A 16,327-nucleotide genomic window follows, 5' to 3' on the forward strand; every position below is an offset into this window, starting at 1 on the left:
CTGTCATTTTCTACAAGTTACCAAAAACGTTTTCAAACACCAGCTGAAACTACTGTTTGGGCTTGGGGGGGGGGGGGCACCACTGTGAAGGAAGAGTGTGCTGCAATTACAACACAAGACAAAATGCGGCACAATAATTGTTTTATCTCGATTATCTTGTTTTCATGATCGTGGGAAGACAAAACCATAATTGAAATTGAAACTTGATTAATTGCCCGGCCCCAATATCAGCCAAGTGTTTGCTCATAAGACTGATGCAGATATAAGAAAAAGAAAATCTCTATCATCTGCCAATACCGATATGGTCACCGTGCATCTCCGTATTTTGGCTACAGAACCTCCAAAGTGTCTTGGGTATCGGCCAATACTGATACCGATCCGATACCCATTGTCCACAATTTTCCAAAAAATTTAAAAAAAATGTAATCCACATATATATATCGTTTTTTTTTTATCCACTTTTTCTCCCATTTTCTATATTTTCTCCCATCCCAATTTCGTATCATCCAATTCAACCCTCCCCTGTCACGAACGCTGTTTCTTGCCTCCCACAAGCCGGCTGCAATGTGGACTAAGTCATACATAGCACAAGTCCCCTCCGGTACTTGAGGTAACAGCAGTCGCATCTTTTCACCTGCGCAGCTCGATCTCTCAGTGGCGAGGAGTAACGCGTGGGAGGCTCACGCTGCAACTTCATTCATTCAATTAATAAACTGTATTCCTCACTGTCACTGTGTGGAAGAGACTGGGATCATTCTTTTGTGCAAGGCAACATCAGGCTTGACTTAAAAACATGACTTTCCTAACTTAGTGAAACTAAATGTAACAAATAGGGATGCACCGAATGGGAAATTCTTGGCCGAAACAGATACCGAAAATAGGAAACAGTTAGCCGAAAACCGAATGCCGAAAGGCCGAAAATGATTCATAGAATAGAATATTTTTTTACCAATGTTGTTCAGCTACCTGATTATGGAAAAATATATGATTATGGCAAAACTTAACTTAAATAATAAATAATCACTATTATGGGTCCATAAAACATGTATTCAGCACGTCTGAATGCATACAGTACATTAATTCCAAGTCAAGTGGCGGACATCTGTGCTCTACTGAGCGCACCTTTCTAGTCCGCAGATGAATGTGCTCTCTTGACTTTGGCACAGTAGACGCGCGACGTGTATTCTCGAGAATGATAATAATAATAATGCTCTTCAGATTATATTATCAACGACAGACAGCATCAATGTGAGAAACACAACCCCCCCCCCTCTTAAGTTAACCGCGACGGGCATATAGTAAATAAGGATATAAAGCATGTTAAAGACGCATTTATTGGACGCGTTGCGCGCTGAGTTTACATAGAAACAGCGCGACACATAGAAACAGCGCGCATGTAATGACTGAAGCCACGTTTTGATGACATCATCACGCGTTAGGTTACAGGTTGTTTCTGTTTCGGTGATATATTTTCGGTGAAAAAACTCTATCGGCCAAAAGCCGAAAGGCCATTTTTGGTCATTTCCGACCGAAAACTTTCGGTGGCCGAAATTTCTGTGCATCCCTAGTAACTGGGGGCCAGTGGGGGGTAATACTGTGGGGACAGGGTAGGGCTGGGCGATATGGCCAAAAACGTTATTGCGATAAAATTATAAAATTATTTTCATATAACTCTATATCGATAATTATCATCGATATAATGTCTGTCAAGTTTAATTAACTTATTATGCCCGGCGCCGATGGACGGGCTATTAATAGACTTGTTTTTCTGCTGCGAATGTCTCGAGTTGATGTCGTCATCAGTCCGCACACGTTAGCAGTTAGCCAGAGCGAGCAGTGTATCCCATGACAATGTACTAGTAAATATCCCTAAAATACTCTGTTCCGCCCCAATACATTGCAACGACGTCCACTGTATACCACACACTACTATAACCGTGGCATCAGAATTCACGCCACATACATACTCGGCACGTAAATATATAAAATAGCGCCGTGCAAGCTAATTATCCTAGCTAGCCAAACTATACCATTGCGCCGTGCAAGCTAATTATCCTAGCTACCCATGTATCCAAATGTCCTAAATATCCCTAAAATACTCTGTTCCGCCACAATACATTGCAACGACGTCCACCGTATACCACACACTACTATAACCGTGGCATCAGAATTCACGCCACATACATACTCAGCACGTAAATATATAAAATAGCGCCGTGCAAGCTAACTATCCTAGCCAGCCTTGAGTCCTAAACCAAAACAGTAGTGCATCTGGAGCTGTGGTGCGTAAGCACGTCATCACGTAACGTTGGTTGTTGTTAGTGAGTGTGTTGAGCCGAGGCTGAGCGGAGCCAAACTTGGAAAATCGATATATCGAAACTTTGCGACCACGTTTCATGTTTATTTCGAGGAAATAATTTATCGCGATATTTATCGTTATCATTTTATCGCCCAGCCCTAGGACAGGGCGCAGTGAGAAACAACACAATAGTTACAAAAAGAGCACAACACAGATATAATAAATATCAAATCTAACCCAGCTGTAGCCTAAACCTATCAATCACAGTGATGTGCCCAGCACCACACTGCCTCATGCTTCTCAGGCACTAGGCTTCCATGCAGAGGATGAGAGCTATGGGGTAGATACACGTTTTCTAAACATTCTCATGACTAAACCATACTCATCTCAGAAGAACCGATTTTCAAAATTAATGTAGGATTATTATTCAGGGTATCTGCAGGTTTCAACAAGTTCAATTTAAGAATACCACTTAGAGCTAAATGTTATACCAATTTCACTACTATTCTACTATACTACTACTATACTAGCAAACAAAAAAAACACATAGCAACACTTAACTGGCAGCTGCACTTGCGCACCAATTTAAATTATTGCGCGTTCCATACAAGCTCTCGCCAGACGCACAAAGCTCAAAAAACAATGAATACAAAAACATTTCATATATTTAATATTATTTCATATTCATATTTCAGCCGGGCTGTCCCCCAAAAAATGCAATACATGTGCAAATGAAATACCTTAAATTGAGAATTATGAATTGAATACCTTTTAAGACTTAATACCCCGCAGATACCCTGTTATTTCTATAAGATATTTCTTGTGCCGATGAAGGCTATTTTTGGAGTAATGAAAAACAAAAAAGCATCCATTTAGCATCCATTAACAACATGGTGGAAATTTTTACTCAGACGTTTTGACCATATTCACACTGTCGATTTTACTCTTATGTCGTGCTCGCTCAGGTTGGTATAGGGTGGAAAGGAATCTCAACCCGAGTATGACATAAGAGCGAAATGCAGGGCTGTACAGTGCGACATATATATCGCAGGGCTCTACAGTGCGACCATATTGCTCGCATATGCCCCTAAAAATATGTGCGTGCGAACATGCAAAATCAAGTACTCGTACGGCATGCGAGTGGGGCCAGCGAGTGCAGAGTACAGCCTCTCATTCGTCCTTTTTTTTCTCCGCTGCGAGAATCGTTAAAAAACTACAAGTCCCACAGTTCACAGCCGCATAAATGTTCCAATCACAGTAGTTTCCTGTGGTCACGCGACTGGAAACCGAAAGTAATGATCAGCGGCTGCGTCACTGTCTGAGTCAAACAATAATACAGCCATGTCGAAGCCCATTAATTTTTATTTTGCGCGAAAGATACCGGAGAATGAGAAGTCAGGCGAGGCAGCTCATGTTACAGAGGTGATGGTTAACGTTAACGTTAACCAAGATACTGACGCTAGCCAGCATGCTAGCGAAGTTGGCCAAGCTAGCGAGGCTACACCCACTGTAGCACCCAATGTAGCCACTGTAGCTAGCGAAGCTACACCCACTGGAGCCGGAGGGAAGACATACAAATTTAACGTGAATTGGCTAAACATTTCCCCATGGCTAGAGTTCGAAAACAGTCATGTTTTGTAAATATTGCAAAGTAGGATCGATGCATTGCGATGCATTGTTACACCCCTACAACTGGCCCACTGTGTATGTGTGTACAGCTAACTTGGCTAGCGTTATCAACCGCAGAGGTGGGCAATGGGTCCAGCTGTAGCGCCGGACGGCCAGAGTGCAAGCGGTGTGGCAATAGGGTCCAGCTGCAGCGCCGGACGGCCAGAGTGCAACGGTGTGACGTCGTAATTGGCAGAATCGACTGTCAATCAATGGTCTACCTGACACGCAAACTACTGTACTGGAGGTGTACAGTATTTCAATAGGCAACCCTGAAAGGATTATTTTTCTAAAAGAGCAACACTAGCTCCCCCCTCTACTGATGGCCCTGGTTGTAAAGCCAGTGTCTCCTTTTTGTTCAATATCACTGCCTTTCTTATTAGGCCTAGTTGTTGGCTACAACTTTGCCATAGTAGGCATTAATCACTTAATTAATAGTTCAAATGTCTGTCCCATTCCCGTTTGCACACGCAGATGATACACACACACGCACACAGTGGGCCAGTGACTTTGGTGGTATGTGCTATTGCACAGATGTGTCCCGTTTGCACATGCACGCACAGTACAAATATACATTTATTTTTGAAAAAAAAATTAAACTCTGTTACTTGACATATTTTCACTGTGCTCCTAAATATTTTTGGGTGCTCCTAAATTTCTTTGTGTGCTCCTAAATTTTTTCATTTAGGAGCACCTGTGCCCCTAGTGAAAAAGGTTAGCGTAGAGCCCTGTATCGCACGTGCTACAGCAACAGCGGTCTGTGCGATGAATGGATTTACTTCAGTAGCACTGGTGCGATAGGGATTCGGTTCATATAGATAGATACTCTTATTTTGAAAATCGTGTAGCGGGTCTCATTTCTGCCCACGCGCAGCTCCAGCTATAATAACTAGGCTCGACAGCTAGCAACGTTCAGGTGCACTGCATATGACTCTTTATTTAAAAAAAACTCCGTGACAACTCGACGAGTCATATCCGCCCTATCCGTGCTTCTGCAAGCAGAGCAGCGCGTTGGTGCGCACTGCTGCGTTAACACAGCAGTGCGCCTACACGTCCCGAAATAAGTCTGTGGTGTTTTTTTTTTTCTCGCAACAGGTCAAATGCATCTACATGCTTTGCACCGTCGCCATTCCTTTATGCGCACATCGCCCGAAATTAACGTTTATGTACCATTACAATCACTACAACGTTAGCAAGCTAATCCTGATCAGAGGCAGAGGCGCAGAGCCAGCAGACACAGTGTGGACTGGGGAAAGGGAAATGGGGGGGGCACTCTCTCCCCTTCCCTGTGTGTGTGCGTGCGTGCAGGGAGCGAAATTAACTTTTTGACTCACCGGCCAGTGGCGGGTAGATGGGAAGAGTCTACCCGCCAAGCATATTTCTTACCTGCCAATATATATTTTATATATACAATTTTTTTTTAAATAAAATATATATTATATAATCATACTTGTAGTTGTATTATCTGCGAGACATCGCCACCACGCAATAAGTCAAAATGCTTGCTATCTGCAAACAGCTCCACTGTCTGTTTTGGCTGTGTTGCTCTTCTAGAAAAATAATCCTTTCAGGGTTGCCTATTGAAATACTGTACACTTTCCTACTGTACACTTTCCTGATTAATTGAAATGGGGGACCCTGATGTAAACAAGACGAAAGTCTTTCTCTGGTCTGCATCCCCTTAACAATTGTGTGTATTGAGCTGTACTGTATTGTACCCATTCTGCAATCTGTTAATAAAGTTTTCAATCAATCAATCACACCTCCAGTACAGAAACATTGTTTGAGTTTGCGTGTCAGGTAGACCATTGATTGACAGTCGAGTCTGCCAATTACATCACATCGCTTGCACTCCGGTGCTGCAGCTGGACCCATTGCCCACCTCTGCTGTTGATAACGCTAGCCAAGTTATTATACACACAGATACACAGTGGGCCAGTGACTTTGGTGTAGGGGTGTAACAATGCATCGATCCTAAGGGGGAAATTCAACTGCATCGATTTGAAAATGTTAGAATAGATTATCGCAATTTTAATGTGTACACGTTATGTTATTGTCATGTCCGTTACAGCCAACACACCGACATACGCTACTGCATCAACGTTATGATTAACAAAGCAAGGCATTCGTTTTGTTGCATTAACGTTATATTACTATTGCTATCGATAAATCTAGGTGTTCTAAAATCTATTGCTATTGGTAAGAGAGACTATAATAAGTTGGTGTCTCGGAAAACGAGAGCCCTGATCGCGGAGTTTCAGGAAGTAAACAAGAAAAATTAGAGCTTCCGATTGGTCATTTGCTTTATTTCCCATGAAACCAGTCACTTCACTCTACTGTGATTGGACCGTTGGCTTGAGTGCAATGTGGGACTTGTAGTTTTTTAACGATCTCGCAGCGGAGGAAAAAAAAGACGAGAGAGGCTATAATCTGTATTCGCACAGCGTGCGCGTAATTGATTTTTACCGTTCGCATACAAATATTTTTAGGGGCCTGCTTATGAACTACACGTCTACACGCCACACGGCGGGCAGCCCTCTAAGTGTCATGCGCCAAAGGTAAAAACAGACCGCCCCTGGCGGGCGGCGGGCTTTAGTTTCGGTCCCTGCGTGCGTTTGGAAAGACGATGAAGTCACTAGTCAGGAGGACTCAGGACAGGAGTATATTATAGTAAACTGAGGATTACTGAGGATGGACAGATAATGTTGATATTCAAATATAAAAAATTTCGAGAGGAGTGGAAGTTTGAAGACAGACTAGACTACAATATGATGCAGGGGTGGTGAGTTGAAACAGTGTGTGTGAATGAATGAATGAAAACTTTATTTAACAGATTGCAGAATGGGTACAGTACAGTACGGCTCAATACACACAATTGTTAAGGGGATGCAGACCAGTGAAAGATGTTTGTCTTGTTTACATCAGGGTCCCCCATTGTGTGTGTCCCCCAACCGACCCCACTTCTATGTTTCAATAAATTATTTGCATTTAAAACTATTAACGCTGACTCATTCCTTCAGTCCACTCAAAATTATGCTAATATTCCTTATGTTGTTTATGATATTAATTGAAAATAGCATATGAGAGTATTATAGTAATAATAACACATGGCGATATACTAAATGACAGCCAAACATGGCACTGCAACTAAATAACACAAATACAATAGGCACATTTGTGACTGTTACAAATATAACACGTTTTATACTTGTGCTACAAGATTTTAGCCTGTGCTACAAAACTATCAACCTCTGTAGCACCAGTGCTATGTGCAAAAAAGGTTAACGTACAGCCCTGGCGAAATGACCACTGTGTGAAATATGGTCAATTCAGTTCAGCCCTAGATGAATGCACTACTGGTATCATCGTGGACAAGGTCACGTTTGAGGACTCGACTGCATTCTGAGATGCATGTCATTAACTGATGTGTGCAAATAGAATTGAAATGCCCATCAGTAATGATAATTATCTAATATGGGAGCCTGGGACAGGGAGTTAGTATTCATCTAACCCACAGATGTTTCCAAAGAAACAGATATTGGAAGCAAAAGGTTTTAACTTTGCGAAGCTCAACTAAAGGCCCAAAAATCATGTGTCTTGCTAGACTTAGCCTACATATTGTTGTTGTTGGTAAGCCATTATGAATGGGAATTCAAGTGTCAGGGTCCATACAGTAGGTCCCCAGAGTTTGCTCTGAACAAGGTAAATCTGCATTCTAGCTCATGGAATGAACAGTCCTTAAAGCTTGGGATTTAAAACCTTGATATCCAACCTTTGTCAATCAAGTTGTACGTGTTTTATTCATTTGTTATCCTTACTTTTATGCTGTGTGATTGTATGTGCTTTTTTTTTTGCTTATTTCTGTATGTACACTCGATGCGACTGTAAATGAGGGAAACCTCAGTTGCCTTTCCAGTCCAAGAAATTAAATGAAACACAAACCTTCTCAAAGTTGGGACCAAATGTTCCTGGTCACTGACCCAGAGTCAGCTACAGTCCGTTAGTTTAAAATCACTCATAAGGACAAATGTTCCTGGTCACTGATCCAGAGTCAGCTACAGTCCGTTAGTTTAAGATCACTCACAAGGACAAATGTTCCTGGTCACTGATCCAGAGTCAGCTACAGTCCGTTAGTTTAAGATCACTCAAGGACAAATGTTCCTGGTCACTGACCCAGAAGTCAGCTACAGTCCGTTATTTTAAGATCACTCACAAGGACAAATGTTCCTCGTCACTGATCCAGAGTCAGCTACAGTCCGTTAGTTTAAGATCACTCAAGGACAAATGTTCCTGGTCACTGACCCAGAGTCAGCTACAGTCCGTTATTTTAAGATCACTCAAGGACAAATGTTCCTCGTCACTGATCCAGAGTCAGCTACAGTCTGTTAGTTTAAGATCACTCAAGGACAAATGTTCCGCGTCACTGATTCAGAGTCAGCTACAGTCAGTTAGCTTAAGATCACTCACAGTCACAAGGACAAATGTATCAGCGCTCCTACTTGGGGAAACTTTATGAATATGGGCCCAGAAAAATAAAAGACCTCCCCCTGGATACGATTTGGAGAAAAGATGTCCCGGAGTTGGATGTAGATTTTGATTGGGATGCAGTCTGGGAAAATGTTCAGCTATCCTCACGCAACCCAGATCATCAACAGATTAATCTAAATTTTGTTCACAGGACTTATTTTGACCCCTAGACGATTGAATCTAATGGGTCTCAGACCTGACTCTCGATGTACCTTATGTCCAAACGGTGCCACCGGAACATTTATGCATATGTATGGGAATGTCCTCCTGTTGAGCTCTTTTGGGAAAATGTTACCCCTCAGCTCTCAGATATTTTCTCTGACCATACCGGTTTCTCCTTCTGTATCGTTATTGAATGACGTTTCTCAATTACAGACCTCTACACATGTGAAAAGACTCATTCTAGCCGGCCTCACAGCCGCCAAAAAATTTATTGCCTCACGTTGGATACACCCAGACAAACTCTGCCCGAAGGTATGGATTCTTACTTATCTCGATGTGATCTACCTGGAGATATCCACGGCACGTGTTATAGGGGTAAACAAGTCTAAGGCTGCGGTTACACCTTTCGTATCATCTTCGTATTGTTTTCTTATATGTATCGCCGCGTATCGCCGCGACGTCATGCGCCTCGAGTCACACTTTCGTTTTTTTTTCCGTTTTTGTCACCAGAGCACACTGATGTAGTACACTGCCAAAGCAGTAGGTGGCAGTAGGTGGCAAACATGAAGGCAATTTCAACCAATCAGAACGAATGTGCCAATACACTTCCTGGAAGCTCCAGCAAAGAAAATGTCAATAAGGCAGGCGCCTATGCCGCGCCACCATCTTGCCTATTTACTCAATGCAGCAATTCTTTTTTCAGCAAAGCCTAATAAAAGTGCAATAAACAAAACGGATACATTCACTGTGTGTTCTGCCTGTCATTTGTTGATGAAACAAAACTAACTCAACACAAGTGACCACCAAGAGCGGATAGTTTAGTCTAAAAAACGATCGGTAGCATTGTTAGCTGCATGCTAACGTCAATGGAGTATGCCATTATAACAATATAGCATTGTGGCTAGAAGCTAACGTTAGCTCACGCTACTTAGCCAGCACCAAAACTGATGATATCGCGAGCTATCAGTAGTTAGATAACATTAGAGACAACGCTGTGTGTATTAAACAAAGGTGAATAGATGACTGGGCCATTTTGTTTAATGCTTGTTAAGTTGAAAGAGGAACTCTGAGCTAACAGGGTCTGAATCCTGATAGCTCACGTTAGCCAGCTGCTCATGCAATCGGTAATGCTAGCAGAATGAATGGATGTAAACTTTATTTAACATATTGCATATGGGTACAATACAATACGGCTCAATACAAACAATTGTTAAGGGAATGCAGACTGTTGTAGCTTGAACTGGGGTCCTTATAACAATAACTTGACAACACATGGTAGCTGAAGCTATTTGGGACACGGAGCTCTGTCCCAAACACACACACTGTTGTCACCGGAAGGGCACGCAGATGGTATCTACTGCGCATGGGCGTTTTCGCAACAACTGCTCCGTGCTGACTACACGCTGTTGTCGACTCGTTTTTTTTGCGTATCTCCAAACGCAAACACAATTTTGCGTTTCAGCCGTATCCACAAAAAAACGCATTTCTGTGTAGATAGGACATCAAACGTCGTCAAAAACGTATAAAAAAACGCCAGGAATACACTAGTCTAACCATAGCCTAACATTGCGATCTGGGTGGCTGCTGCTGCTAAGTTAAAAGAGCGCATATAGCTGATTACGGATTACCATGTTATGTATGGAACTCCTGTTAAGGTCCTGGGGTGGGTTGGGGGGGGGGGGGGAGAGCGAGCGAACGTCAACTGTCCACGTATATATGTTTGGGCCCCTTGAGGTGGTTTTTGTGGTTTGCGGCCCAGACGGATGGGGGCCCCTGATTCGGGGTCTCGTGAGTTGGAGTGTCAAAGAGGCATGATGCTCTGGGTCGCTGGGGCTCCGGATTCGGGGTCCGACTCCTCATGGGTTGGGGACCTTGGTGGTCGGTGCTGGAGATGATGGGTGCTCAGGTGGTCTAATATGATTGAAGGTCTTGTCATTGTCGTTATTGTTGTTGTTATTATTATTTATTGCTATTGTGTCCCTTGATGTCTTGTTTGCTGGTGTTGTTGAATATGGGCCCAGAAGTGTTGCACATTCTAATGCCTTGGGATTTAGGCATTTAGATGTGTTAAGCCATACCCTTGCTACTGTATGTGTCACAGTGGGGCATATCCCATCACTTGACAGGATGCTTGTAATGTGTGTGCATGTTAGGGGTGTGGAGATTTCTCGATTCTAAGATGCATCGCGATGCGGACGTGCACGATTCTGCAGTGACGGAACATAATTGATTATTATAGCCTACTAACGTTGATGTGTTACTGTTGATGTGTTAGGGAGATAGCGCACATTTACGCATATAGCGTAGAACAATTTGCATAAAATTGCTGCAGTGAAAAATGGTTAGTAAAAGTTAGACGTACGTACATACTTACTGGTCACAGGAGTCTTCAATAACGTTTGGATGCTAATCCATTTTGTGAATCCATTTGTTGAAACAACATCTTTGTTGGCAGACGGCTCCTGCTATCTTAATGTTAGCAAGCTAAACATGCATAGCGCGACCTGTGTAACGTTAATTAACTTGCGTCCACTGGGAAAGACCGTTCATCACTGCATGCAACTTGGTTTAATCCAAACGTCCATTCAGAAACTTTGTATTATGAAATAAGACATTCTGCGATATCTGTGAATATTCCTAATCCTATGCCTTGGTCTGTGTTCAGCTGACACTGTTGACACACCCACTACGCAAAGCTAGTGCTACGGTCATGCATCCACTCAACTCATCGAAAATACAGCATCAGGCTATTCTAAAAGTATTGATACTAATAAAATAGAGTATTGAACCGTTTTTAACAGCTGGGTAACCAGATACCTTTCTAGTATCTGTGTATCAGGCAAAACTAGTAAAGACATTTATTTTGACATTCTGATTCAAGAACTTTCTAAATATAAAAGTAAATTTATCTGACTGTTTGTATTAATTGATGAAAAAGTAGCCATGTGCAGTGATTCTAAAATTGAGGATGTAATATATTATCAAGATGCATCGTAGAATCGAAATGTGGACAGCTGAATCGTAATCTAATCGTGAGGCCAGTGAAGATTCACAGCTCTAGTGTGTGTGCATGTGTGTGTGGCTGTGTGTGCATGTGTGTGTGTGTGTGTGTGCGTGCGTGCGTGCGTGCGTGGGTGTGTGCGTGAGTGAGAGAGAAAGAGAAACGTGAAGTGTGAAGGACAAAGAAGCCCTGTCTTGAGACCTCGCCTTACACCACACCCTCATCCCACAACTCATCCTACACCTGTAGAGTCTACATCTGCACTGACACACACACACACACACTATTGGCAGGGAGAATCCCTGTGTGTTTACTGGGTGTGTAGCTTGTGCATATGTGGAACACACCAGTCCAGACATTTTAACATGTCACCAAGGGTTGTTGTCTCTCAATTCAGTATTACTAAGTAGTTTGATTTTTTTCAAAAATAAATGTGGCGTATAAGAAGGTTCTCCTAGTATGATCCAAACTATTGAGATATTTGAGAATGATTTAATTTGCAATCTTCCGTTTACATTTTGATTTGACCGCACTGAAAGAGTCGAGCCCTCTGCGAGGAGCAACTCATGAAAACAAAAACTGAAATTCCTTCACGGCGCAATAATGTTCAGCCTGAATGGGAGAATCAACTCCTCCATTATAACCGAGTTATTCATTCATACATATGGTCAGAGGAATGATTCGCGTCGAGAAGAAAGTTGCGCAGGGGGGAGAGAGACGAGACTCTGGGACATAGCTAGGAACAACAAAACGATATGCATGGTGGTGACTCGGGCTGGCGATGGGAGAAGGGTGGGGAAGCGGCCCGAGTCCGTCTGTTTCTATAGCCGGACGTCTGTCTGCCCGCGAGGGAGAGGAGGGCCTCGGGCGGGATTGTCTCCTCCATTAGGCCGCTTCAGGGAGTCCAAGGGAGATGCGTGCAAGCCTGAGAAATAATCTAAAGACGGGAACTCATCACAGCCCTGTGTGTGGCTGAAGCATACGCTTGACAAACACACACACATACAGTCACACACACATAATACACAATATATAAAACAAGCCCAGCCCCTGTTTGGTCTCCGGCGCAGTGACTGGGAGCTGTGGTCAGTAGCCTCTTTGTTTCACAGAGAGCAGGGTTGGGCATCATTCCTCAAAGGTCACGCAGAGAGCCATCTTTTCCCTTATTCCGCACTGTGGCTCAACATGGGATGTACAGTCACTTTGTGCGGATGATGTGTTCTAAAACGGAGAAAGATCATCTGGGAAGCTCTGCCACAGGAAACGCGTGCTTGCGTCAATGTACATGTTAATCGATAAGGAATACTACTGCCCCTGTTGCAGTATTTCTAACCTGATGGAGGAAACTCTATGCAAACTTGTCTGTTTCTGTAACTAACAGCTGATAATTGCTGGAGGGGGGATACAAAGAATAGATAAATATATATATTTTAGGAGCGGTACGTGGAAGTTTGATGTGGACTGATTTGTATGCAGTGTGTGTGTGTGTATGTTAGGGCTGCTCAATTATCCTAATCACAATTATTTAGATTGATATAGAAATCCCGGTTATTAAAACATGATTACTCATTGATTTGAGAACATCATATGACTGAATTTGTATTACCTTCCTTCTCGATCAAAGGCTGCCTTTCTGTCATCGTCTACAAGTTACCAAAGACATTTCAAAATAACTGGAGAAACGCACTGTGGCTCCCTCCTCCCTCTCAACATGAGCTGAAACTACTGTTTGGGCTTGGGGAGGGGGACTGTGTGTTTGCAAAGTCGAGTAAACCTGGCCCATATTGCAGCTCAATGGGCCCCAGCAACCAACGGGTGTGTGACGCATTATGGACCAAGCAGCCGCTGTGAAGGAAGGGTGCGCTGCATTTACACAACACAAGACAAAAAATGGGAGCAACACGGCATATGGCACAAAATCATTTTATCTCGATTATCTTGTTTTCATGATCGGAAAGACAAAATCGCCATTGAAATTGAAACTTGATTAATCGCCCGATTAATGTGCACATGTTTGTTTGTATGCGTGTGTACTGTGTAGAGGGGGTTCATTTTCCATGCACAGTCATGGTTTGAGGGTGCAGAATGACATCGCTGCGTTTCTTCTTTCCAATAATAACATAGGCGCATATTATACACTGGTCTTTCTACATGATATATCACATGACATCTATTGTAGACACCATTATTCATATTAAAAAAATATAAATAAAAGGAATTACAAAAACAACCCACCTGTACACCTTAATAAAGAATGGACGGGAGCATGAAATGTTGACTTTAGGTCACAAACCGCAAATTAATGAGGCTAAGAAATGCAATCCGACTATTTGAAAGGCATCACCACCACAAGCTTAGGCTAACAATAAACAAGAAGTGGACTTAATCCCTAATTACACTTTGCTCAAACTGTAATGATCCCAGCTCAGCCAGTAAGCCCAACTACAATCCACAGTCTCTGGCCAGTGGCCACTGACACCTGAGGCAAATACTGCTGGAGACAGAGACAAGTATTATTCCGAGAGACAACAAGAGAGGTTTTACTTAACGGTGCAAAGTGGTGAGACATAAACGCTACAGTGTTACAAATTGTGGAACGGTTATGCTGACAAATTAAAAGAGGATTTATCTGTCATGGCATAACATTGGATATTAATCCACCGTTGCATTGCATTTAACGATGACAGAAGATGAATCACTTTGTCCGTTTAGCTGATATCCCATTTTGCAAGTCAACATAACGCACTCTCAAGCAATCTGAATCTTATACATGTCAGTGGTGCCAAGCATTCCAATGCCTGCATACTGGTAAGAGGTGCAATACACACACAAAAACACTGTAGATATGGATGACACACATGTGTTATGCATAGTAAAGCATATTTCAGTCCCTATGTTATTGTTTCACCCTTGTGCACTCCCACCACACAAATGATCCACGAGATATATCAATGCCTGACTTAGGTTACACATGCACACAACAGAGGAGCAACAACTTGCCAGTGAGAGAAAAGAAATCAGCAAGCTAGCAGGTACATAATAAGTAACACGCAGCATAAAAATAACAACGCTGCAGTCTCCTCAAGTGCCAGAATGGTGCAATTTCCTCCAAGTCAATCCAGTGTGTGTGGTAATCGAATCACACCTCATTTGTTTACATTAGCTAGCTAGCTTAATGTTAGCTGCCTAGCTGATATGATGAAAGGTAACGTTAGCCTGCTAGCCAACAAACATGACAGATATCCCCGTGTTCAGTGTGGTGTACAGTACACACTGTGGTGTCGTTTAGCTAGCTAGCTAGCCAGGCAAAGCCATATCTCGGATAGATCTGGTGATTGATTATGGAAACAGCGCGACGCTAGCAGCAAGTCCTCGTCTCCAGTGTTTTCTAGCTAACAGCACGAGCGACCGTGCAAACGATATCGAGAAGAATTCCCCCAAAACGTGCGGGTTTTGCTTACTAACACCGCCACACAAACACGTAGCCAAGTTGATAGGCCTGCCGACTAGCAAAAAAGCTCGCTACTACACCCTGTTGTTGTCACGGAATATCATTATTATTTTTTGCTCATCTTTCTTACCTGCTCATCAAATCGAGTGATCACGGCCTGGACCCACTCCACGGGTTTGTGTGCCGCCATGGCCGGGCGGGTGGCGACCGCGGACGCTCTGCTTTTGCAAAGCCAAGGTGTGCGATAGTAGTACCTCGCGATTTTAGATAGGCGTGGAATGTGTCCCCAAACCCGACGAAAAAGGGACGATAAGGGGCGAGTTGTTTTTCCCTTTCACTGCGAGCTTCACCATGCCACCGCCATGACACACACCACCGGAAGTCTTCCTCCTCGGCGAAATTGATGGGAGACGTTCGGAGCGCGTGCGTCAACTCAGCTCTCAGGCCTCAACATACATAGTTCTGTTTCTCTGTCTGAAGTCCATTGAAAGATACTAAATTTCCAGAATGTCATGCTCTCGAAATCTCTCAAATGTTGTTATTTCTGCATTGTCAATTGTGAATAGTGTTCTCTCCCCGTACAGTAATGAATGCCCTAGCCCCTTTCGTGACTGTGATGCACCGAGTGAATCCACAGTCACTTGCTCCTCAATAGGAAACCAACCTAGAATTACCCTGAAGGACTGGTTCTGGACGAACCGTTCGTTATACAAGAATCACAGATACATTTCAAAGGTACTCAAAGTTGCACGAGGGTTTCGGACAGAGATACGGGATGGTTTGAAGGCTCGGCGTTGCTAATAAACATTTTAAATATTTTTTATAAACTGCTCAAACGGCATTATTTCCGGCGTTGGCTGCCTGGTTGTGATCACAGCGCATGCGCATCATGCCCCCAACGCCGGAAATAATGCAGTGTTGACCAGTTTAGAAAAAATATTTAAAATATTTATTAGCAACGCCGAGCTTTAAAACGATCCCGTATCTCTGTCCGAAACCCTCGTGCAACTGTGAGTACCTATGAAATGTCTCTGTGATACTTGTATAACGAACGGTTCGGTTAGAACCAGTCCTTCATGGTAAATCTAGGTTGGTTTCCTATTGAGGAGCAAGTGTCTGTGGATTCACTCGGTGCATCACAGTCACGAAAGGGGCTAATGAATGCCATGGCTGTGATGATGAGTACAGACTAGAGAGCATGAATGGAGGCAGCGCAGCA

The 16,327-nt window shown here is 43.1% G+C and overlaps 1 protein-coding gene across 2 annotated transcripts in view; it reads right to left on the reverse strand.

Moving 5' to 3' along the window:
• nf1a (neurofibromin 1a) overlaps positions 1 to 15,388 on the reverse strand; it is a 255,630-nt gene extending 240,242 nt beyond the window's left edge. For both annotated transcript variants that reach the window (XM_084328075.1, XM_084328074.1), the window contains exon 1: positions 15,239 to 15,388. In XM_084328075.1, the coding sequence (XP_084184201.1) occupies positions 15,239 to 15,298 (60 nt within the window). In that variant the 5' untranslated portion in view covers positions 15,299 to 15,388. The remainder of the gene's footprint in view (positions 1 to 15,238) is intronic.
• Positions 15,389 to 16,327: the final 939 nt, after the last annotated feature.

Source organism: Notolepis coatsorum (assembly GCF_963971535.1).
Source record: "Notolepis coatsorum genome assembly, chromosome: 1".
In the NCBI taxonomy this organism is placed as follows: Eukaryota; Metazoa; Chordata; class Actinopteri; order Aulopiformes; family Paralepididae; genus Notolepis; species Notolepis coatsorum.